At 35.6% G+C, this 9,510-nt stretch overlaps 1 protein-coding gene and 1 long non-coding RNA gene across 3 annotated transcripts in view; one reads left to right on the forward strand and one right to left on the reverse strand.

Moving 5' to 3' along the window:
• Positions 1-9,419, forward strand: part of c2cd2l (c2cd2 like) — a 32,698-nt gene extending 23,279 nt beyond the window's left edge. The window contains exons 7-15 of one of the 2 annotated variants that reach the window (XM_082170618.1): positions 151-253; positions 1,407-1,539; positions 2,277-2,341; positions 2,506-2,627; positions 3,705-3,876; positions 3,997-4,107; positions 5,166-5,299; positions 5,747-5,984; positions 7,318-9,419. In XM_082170618.1, coding sequence (XP_082026744.1) covers positions 151-253; positions 1,407-1,539; positions 2,277-2,341; positions 2,506-2,627; positions 3,705-3,876; positions 3,997-4,107; positions 5,166-5,299; positions 5,747-5,984; positions 7,318-7,571 — 1,332 coding nt within the window. In that variant the 3' untranslated portion in view covers positions 7,572-9,419. The remainder of the gene's footprint in view (positions 1-150; positions 254-1,406; positions 1,540-2,276; positions 2,342-2,505; positions 2,628-3,704; positions 3,877-3,996; positions 4,108-5,165; positions 5,300-5,746; positions 5,985-7,317) is intronic. The other variant, XM_082170619.1, reaches the window with a different exon arrangement.
• The window catches only part of LOC309498610, a 127,892-nt gene that overhangs the window by 47,269 nt on the left and 71,113 nt on the right, over positions 1-9,510 (reverse strand). The gene's annotated exons all lie outside the window — the stretch shown is intronic.

Below are 9,510 nucleotides of genomic sequence, written 5' to 3' on the forward strand. Positions count from 1 at the left end.
TGTTTGATGTATTACATGTAGGGATGTATGGCATCCTTATCAGTACAAAACATACAAGACATGCAATTAATGTCAACAACAATGAGGAAGGAAAACTCAATAAAACGTGACTTTCATGTTTTAAAACATTCCCATTCCCTATTGTTATAGTTTCCGAGGGAGAAGCAGATTGGTGGTCTGAACTCTCCGTCTCAGAGCACGCCTGTCAAGCGGATTTTGGTGCACCAACTCAGAGCAACTGATGTCAAAAAAGGTATAAAATGTGATTGTCAGACTGACTACACGGCACAAAGATCATTATTTAAAAAAATAATAATAATTATGAAAATTCTCAAATAAATTCTTACTTTTTGTTAGAACTATGGATATGCCGTGCTATTTTCAAAATCAACTACTTGCCTGAATGACTAGTTGACTAATTGGTCTTAAAGGACCAGTTCTCCCAAAGATGACATTTTGTCATCACTAACTCACCCTCAAGTTGTTCTAAACCTGTATGAGTTTCTTTCTTCTGTTGAACACAAAATACGATTTTTGAATAATGTCGCTAACCACACAGTTGACAGCACCCATTGACTTCCATTGTTGAAAAAATATATATACTATGGAAGTCAATGGGTGCCGTGAACTATCTGGTTACCAACATTCTTTCAAATATCTTCTTTTGTGTTCAGCAGAGGAAAGAAAATCATACTGGTTTGGAACAACATGAGGGCGAGTAAATGATGACAAATATCTTTATTTTGGGTAAACTATCACTTTAAGGATGCCTTGTTGAATTAGGCTGGTTTTATGTTCACTTTACACCAATCAAATGTGTTTCTCAGGGGTGTTTCTTTTCTTTACTTAACAAGATATATTAAAGTTTAGGGCTGGCAATATATTTTTAGTTTGTAAGTTTCTGTATTGTGAAATATAATTACAATTTAAAATCACTGTTTTCTATTTTAAAGGGTTAGTTCACCCTAAAATGAACATTAAGTCTGCGTCTACCATTTTTCCCGGACCACAATAGGAGACATTTTACTGATACTTTTTTCAGGATTCTTTGATGAATAGAAAATTCAAAAGAACAGCATTTTTTAAATTTAAAATGGAAATATTTTGTTACACTTTAAATGTATTTTCTGTCAATTTTGATCAATTATATGCATAATAAAAGTGTACATTTCCTTTCTGACCACAAACTTTTGTTATTGTTTATTTATGTTGTGGTGTGTATATATGGTAGAGTATAAATGTATATTTATATATGTGTGTATAGAAATCAATTTAATATATTTAAATATATATATATATATATGCATTATTCAATATTTTATATATAATATATGTAGATAAACTGAACTCTAGATTTGAGCAGTTTAGGGTGTATGCTATTTTTTCATATGTGATTTCTTTACCAGGATGTCAGAGTCATGTAGGAGAGCTTTGTTGTGTGCTGAGTCTGGACACTCCTTCCATTGAATGCAGAACCGGGTTCCTTACTCCTTCCCCCAGTCCTGGAGCAGCCCTGCACTGGACTGACGACTTTACACTGTAAGCTGTAGTTATGTTATTGTAAAGGCAGATATAGATCAACATAAAGACTGAAACTAAACGGATGGAGTGGAAAGACAACTTCTGAGTGAGGTGTTGACATGTTTGACAAGATTACAAGGAAATGTTTCGTATAATGCCATGGTCTTTTACACAAGGTTATTTTTGTTCTAAAAAGTTGTAGTTGTTTTTTGTTTTAACTCTGTGCTGCAGAACTAGACTGATAATCCAATGGGATTTTCTAACACCTTACATTTAAAGGTCAACTTCACCACTTCCGTTTTACACAATGGAGTGTTTTCATCAAAGTCTGTTTTATAATGGCAGCCCTTCTGTCATGAATGAAGGTGTAAAGCCATGAGCAGCTCCACCAATTGCTCTGTGAATTTATGCAGCCAACTCCCAAAGAAACAAAGGGCTATTTAGCACATTTAATTACAGCCATTTTCAACACATCACTATTTCCTGTGATACCAATTACCAGAATGGCCGATTTAATACTCAAAGCCAGCGTACAGATTACTGCTGTGGGGCCAGAAGGGATATTTAGTCTACCACAATACTGATAGTATATAGCCTTTTCATAACATAAAATCCAGTTACAAAGACAATTCATTATTTTAATGATAGAAAAATGTCACTTCAGCTCCAATATTCAGTATTACAAAAATGGAAGCTTGTGTGTGTGTGCATCTTTATTTACTTGTGAGAAATCTAAGCATGTTGTTATCTATTAGGGATGTAGGACCAGAAACCAAAGAACTCAAAGTAAGACTTGTGGAGAAAAACAGCAAAGGAGAACGTGAGTCACTTTTCATTCAATAGTTTATCCAAGATTATAGGAGCAAATCTTCAACATATCAGATGATCTGGTGAATGATTTAAGACTGATATTCTCCATTCTGTCTGTTTTTGTTTTCATTGCATGAAATACCTCTCTGAGAGTTGTTGTTTTCTGGTTGACAGAGTTTCTGCCTGGTCGTGCTTCCTTACCACTGGATCTCTCTAAAAGAATTCCTAATGGACAACACAAACTGTCCATCGCTCCTGGTCATGGTCTGGCTCCAACTGCTATTGTGACTTTAGAGGTGAGAGCAGCATAAAGTGGAATTCCAATTGATTTTGTATTTTAAAAGTTTGGGGTCGGTAAGATTTTTTTAATGTTTTTGAAGGAAGTAGCTAATGCTCACCAAGACTGTATATATTTAATCAAAAATACAGTAAAAAGAGTTGTATTGTGAAATATTTTTACAAATAAAAAAAAGTTTCTATTTTAAGATTTTAAAAAGTAAAAAAAAATCAGCAGTCATTACTCCTGTCTTAAGTGTCACATGATCCTTCAGAACTCACTTTAATATGCTGATTTGCTGCTCAAGAAACATTTCTTATTTTTATCAATGTTGAAAAGAGTTTAATATTTTTGTGGAAACCATGATGCAGTTTTTAGGATTCATTGATGAATATAAAGCTCTAAAGAACAGCAATCATTTGAAAAATTAATCTTTTATAAAATTATAAATTACTTTACTGTTACTTTTGATCAATTTAATGTGCCCTTGCTGAAATAATATAATTAACCCTATTTACCCCAATCGTGATGGATGGATTTATTTATTTATTTATTTGTCACTACATAATTCCCATATATAAAGTATACATACGGATAGCATGATTTATCATGATAATACAGTGTTAAGTGTGTTACTGATTAAGGCTTCCATCAGCCTTGTGTTCACTTTTCTGAACACACTGATAAGTCCCTGTTCTAAATGTCAATGTGAATTATTTAATAGAAAACATATCTTATTACAGTGGTCTGCCTTGTGAGCTGAACGATCACTGTGTCTCTGATTAACTCGATAACTGAATCATTTCTTTATTTAACCTAGTACTTTAGTCCACACTGTACTTGTTACACACATTATCTTGCAGGTACACATGAACGGTATTTAAACGCTCTGTATAATCATTGTGTTTGTTTGTGAACATATAGGCAAAGTAAGCACAGAAATAAATGAATGGGGATTGTTTGTCATTGTTTGAAGACATTTGTGGCTGTACTAACCCTAACACTATAGTAGCTGTCACAGATATCTTTTTTCAAATTAAAAGTATGAATTATGTTTATTGTTTAAGCTAATAATCTTATGTTTCTCCATCCATAGCTATTGTATTTGGAGTCCGGTGATTTGCGCGCATGTCAGAACGCGACTCCTCTGCGGTCCTCGGTCACTCCTTCGAAGAAGGTGGACGTGGACCGCACCATCATGCCCGATGGCACCATTGTCACCACAGTGACCACCATCCAGTCACGACTTAAATTGGACCACAAATTAGGTAAAGGCCAGCTTACGCTGGAATACTGAGAACACATATGCCGTTCTTTCTGCATCATCCAGTACCACAGAAGTGACTTGGCAGTTTCACCCTATCCTGTTTCTTCCTCTGTAACTGCAGGAGGAGACTCTCCGTCTAGGTCTCCCTCAAAGGTGGAGGTGACTGAAAAGACTCCCAGTGTGCTCACAAACAGCTTGCAGAGCAGCACCAGTGCCAGTCCAACCCCCAGCAGTGAGCTCCACATTAAGATTAGCATTTTAAGATGATTCATTTACAAATCAATTACATTGTTTAAACTAATACATTTTTATTTAACTGTGTGATTTGTATATGTACATTTCTGAAATGCATAACTTAGACAGTTACCTCTTATAACAGATCACTCTTAATTGGAATGTGGACTCATGCATTTTCTGTAAAGCTGCTTTGAAGTGATATGTGTTGTGAAAAGCGCTATACAAATAACCGAATTTACCATTCAGAAGTTTGGGGTTAGCAAGATTTTATTTATGTATGTATTTATTTGAAAGAAATTAGTACTTTTATTCATCAAGGACACATTAAATAGATGAAAAGTGACAGTAAAAACATTTACAATGTTATAAAAGGTTTCTATTTCAAATTATTGCTGTTCTTTGAACTTTCTGGTAATCAAAGAATCCCCCCCAAAAAAAAAAAAGTTTTTCATAAAAATATTAAGCAGCACAACTGTTTTCAACATTGATAATCATAATACATTTTTCTTGAGCAACAAATCAGTATATTAGAATGTTTTCTGAAGGATCATGTTACACTGATAGACTGGAGTAATGATGCTGAAAATTCAGCTTTGTCAACAGGAATAAATTACATTTGAAAATATATTACAATAGAAAAGTTATTTTAAATTGGAATAATATTTCACAATATTATTATTGTTACTGTATTTTTGATCAAATAAATCCAGCCTTGGTGAGAATAAGCAGCGTCTTTCAAAAACATTTATTAAAATGTATAGATTTACATACATCTTTATAATCAAGTATTTAATTAAAGTTAGGGGTTCACAAAATAAAGTAACACACATTTATATATTGGTATGTGTATATTATTATTGTTTTTTAAATGTTTTTGTTAAAATTATGAATTTGTTATACATTAAATGTATTATTAATAATCATTTTATTTTGTCCATATTATAATACTTTTTGTTCATATTATTTATCGTTATATTCTTCTTTTTGCAGTGCCTTTTGAACAACATTTGGTGTAAGTTTGTGATCCTGTTGTGTTTGTGTGCTATTCCCTAGCAGAAGGCACCCTCCCTAATGGGCTGGATCCCGTAGCAGAAACGGCCATTCGGCAGCTGACCGAGTCGGCCAGTAAGGTACCCAAGAAGACGCCTACTAAACGCAGCACTCTCATCATATCTGGGGTGTCAAAGGTCAGTCGGAACATTGTGTAAAGAGACATTTCTAATCAATCTCATATAAACATATTCGTAACAATGAGACAAGTGTCTAGGGAAACAATCACGAGAACAGTCTCTTCCCCCAGAGTAATGTTTGTTTGTCATCTCTTTCTTTCACATAATGTTGATGTAACACTCATCAGGACACCTTTGTAATCTATAAATTCGTAAATCTAAATGTCATCGCAAGCTCAATCGTCTCATATCACATATCACTCATAGAACATACTGGCCCTCGCCTGGCTGTCGAAAAGTTTAAAGTTTCAAATTCACTGTCTGAACAAACAGGGTTCACAGAAAGGCTGACAGCGGAGCCGCTTTTGCAAACACACTGCTGAGATGTTGTTTTCCTCAGCTGTGCCTGCAGGACATGTACATGAGAAACACTATGTTAAAACAAATTTTCTGTCTTTCCCACAGGTCCCCATTACTGAGGATGACTCAGCCTTATCAGTGGGCTACGCTGCAGCCATGGACGCAGCCCTACAGGGGGCGCATTCTCCCAGCGGACCCCCGAACCACCACGGAGCATCCGCGCATCAGGAAGGAGGCGAGACCACACCGTCTGACGCGTCAGAGCGACCGTCCGTGGATGACGCAGAGTCAGAGACGGGATCGACCGGAGCGCTGGAGACTCGTAGCCTCAAAGACCACAAAGGTGTACATTTTTCTGTAATTTCTTTTATGAAATGTGTTGCACTTTTCACAATACATATTGTTTCAAAGCAGCTGTTCAGAAAATGCTTGTTTTAAATGTTACAATTTAGAAACTATTTTGTTATCAGCCAGAGATGTGTATGTCAAAGTAATGCCAATATGGCATTAATATACAGCTATAATATAATTCGTTGTGTGGTTAATGTTGGATGGTTCCCGCCAAAATTAAATTCCTTCATCAGTTCCTCTCATGTCATTCCAAACCCATCTCATTCATCCTCAACACAAATGAGGATATTTTTAATTAAAGTTGAGAGATTTTTGTCCATCTATTGAAAGCATTTTCACCCCAAACTGACGCTCAAAACATTCATAAAGATGAATCGAGCGGTTTAATCCAAGTCTTCTGAAGAGACATGGTCGCTTTATATGATGAACAGATTTAATTTCGGCTTTTATTCACATATAAAGTAAACATTGATCAGTGAACATACAGAGAGCACTCAAATTTAGTAAACAGTCAAAAAACAACAGATTGTGTCCCATCAGAAAACTTGGATTAAAACGCTTGATTTAAATGGATTTATTTTACAATCTCTTTATGAACATGTTGAAGTGTCAGAGTTTTGGGTGGAGAGACTTGCAATGGACAGACGGAAATCTATTTCATTTAAATTAAAATATCTCTGTGTTTTGAAAGATGGGCGAAAGGCTTAGTTTGAAACGACATGAGGGTGAGTAACTGATGACATAATCTTAATTTTTAGGTGATCTATCCCTTTAAGCAGACACAACAAACATATTAGGAAGCAATTACAACTTGTGCTCATAGAGTGGTGCAGGTATGATGTCAAAACCCCGAAGACTAATTCGCCACCTGTTCCCTCGAGATTTTCTTATGGCTTTTTAGAATGGGATTTTTCAATTTATGAGTGAAATAAGGTGGTGAACATAACTTGAAGATTTTTATGAACTTTTTGCTCTACAACATTAATTACACACACTCACACTCCAAACATTCTTATCTAGTTACTTATTAGAAATATTTAGAAACATCTAGTTAGAAATGTTTTTAAAAATAAACATAACAGCTTCAAAATCCTCGTTTTCAATATGGGTGTGTGTAATCTGTTGTAGAGCAAAACGTTCAAGTATCATCAAGTTTTATTTTTGCCACAGACCTTATTTCACTCATAAATCTATTATATATAAAAAAAAGCAATCTCAAGGGAACCAGTGGGGAATCATCCCTGCACCACTCAATAATGATTACAATATAAGGATAATATGTTTCTTCTTTCTTTTTATTTATGTGTATGCATGTTCTGTTTCAGTGGGATTCCTCCGCAGTGGTACCAAGCTACTATTCCGAAGAAAAAACAGAGAAAAAGACCCCAGTTTCAGTCAGTCCCATGAGGATGTCTCCAACCTGGGCAATGACTCCTCCACAGCCTCCTGCTCCTCCAGCAGCCGCAAGAAGTCTGGAAGCTTCTCCCGCCGTCTCATCAAACGCTTCTCGTTCCGCTCGTCCAAGACTAAGGGCAAATCGAGCACAGCCAATGGAGGGTCCAGCACTACAGATAACTGAAGGATAAATGGAGAGGAAGCGTGAGAGAGAGAGAGAGAGAGAGAGAGAGACGGTGCTGGCACCAGTCAAATGAGTGTGAAAAGTTATTTATGTTATATACTGATTTTCCACAACCTTTATGGGGTAATGTCATACTTCAGACCATACTGTCCCCAGGAAGCTAGCCTTGCTTTGGTGTTCTCCTGCCTGGAATGTCATCCTTCACCTTATGATTACAGCGTTCAGGATGGAAAACGCCATTAAATGTGGAAAATAATAGGATTTGACCATTTATGGATGCATTGTTAATCTAATTAATTTAGTCAAATGGGGGGAAAGCTGCTTTGTGGATGATTATGGGCGAACAAACTCGAGAAACTCAAAATGGACGGGAGTGTTATGCGGTTATTGAGCACAAGGGGGCGACATAGATCAATGACTATTGATGCCTCCAACACTGTCGCTATGTGTTGTTTTTCTTATTTATTTTATTTCATCAGTTGCACTTTGAATCTTAATCTGATTGTTTACAATGCTGGGGAGCTCTTTTTCTGTCGTTTTTTAAATCATGTTTGTGTATCGTTTACTGTTATCGGCGCTGGTTTATTTCTCCTGAGCCCATTAGAGAGTTATTATGCTAAGACATGCTGTGAGCTTTGTTCTCGTTTTGCTGTTGATATAGCATTTAGATCAAGGGATAGTATGCCCTGTTTTCAAATAGTGGTACGTTTGACTTTTATTGTGGCTTAATAATCTTTTATAATGATGTTTTTTTTGTTTTTTGTTTTTTTTAGAAAACGGAAACGTTCACAAGTTACTGTAGGCATATCTCACTAAATTACATTTGTGTGTTTTGGTTGTAAAGTATGAGCCCTTCATATGTCAAAAGGGATACACTACAGGAAAAAAAATACATTTGTGTATATTTATAAATTATTCCACATATTATTGAAAATCTTCAACCTCTTGAGCTATATCAGGCTGAATCTGCAGTGGAAAAGTGCTTTTTCAGGGTCCACGTGAAAACAAACCTCAGGGGATAACTTACTATAAAAAGGTAAAAATATGCTTAGTCTATCTATTTTTTATTATTATTATTATTTTCAGAGATGGCTTCTTGAACAAAACAGACGCTGCCTCACTAACATACAACCCCCTTTCCTCTTCTGAAATAATTTAATTGTTAGCTGCAATAAACGTATCCAGAGGAACCTTCGCACGTCTTATTCGTCGTAATACAATAGATAGCTTTTATGGTAATATTGAACAGAACATTGTTATTATTTTCTAGTAATGTAACCTAGTAATTCGTAGTAGAGGAATAGTCCACTATGGTTCACACTCAAAATTGTTCACACTCATCATTAACCTCGGTTACCGTTCACTTTCACTGTATGGATGACCGATGCTGTTAGATTATCTGCACGAAAGTAAGTAACGTTTGAGGTTTGAAATGAGAGTGAGTAAATGAACACAAATCTCGTTTTGGGTGAACTACCCCTTTAAGGAATAGCTCTCTCTTGCCGTATCCCTCCCCATCCCTGTACCAACCGGGGCATTTTTTCAGCATTTGGTACTTCTATCATCACATTTATTTGAAATAATCAACGCTCTGTAAAGACCAAAACTGATAACTACAGAAAAACATGTCAACAATTCAACAACTCACAGTTCATGAATCAATGACGGAGCGCTTGTTTGCAGTGTAATTCCTGGAGCATAAAGCCTGAGAAATGTGACCAGAATGTTATGACAACTCCGAACAATCTAAAATGAAGGCAGTGGGCCATTTGAGGTATTCAGAGCTTTATATTATTGTGGTTAATTTGATGTTTAATTTATTCTGAATAAATTATTTTTGAAAATCCATTCCTCTTATTTTTTCCCCCCAATGACTTGAAATGAGAAAAAAAAAATATATATATATATATATACACACACACACACACACACACACACA

The sequence above is a fragment of the Leuciscus leuciscus genome, assembly GCF_965113295.1.
Source record: "Leuciscus leuciscus genome assembly, chromosome: 5".
In the NCBI taxonomy this organism is placed as follows: domain Eukaryota; kingdom Metazoa; phylum Chordata; class Actinopteri; order Cypriniformes; family Leuciscidae; genus Leuciscus; species Leuciscus leuciscus.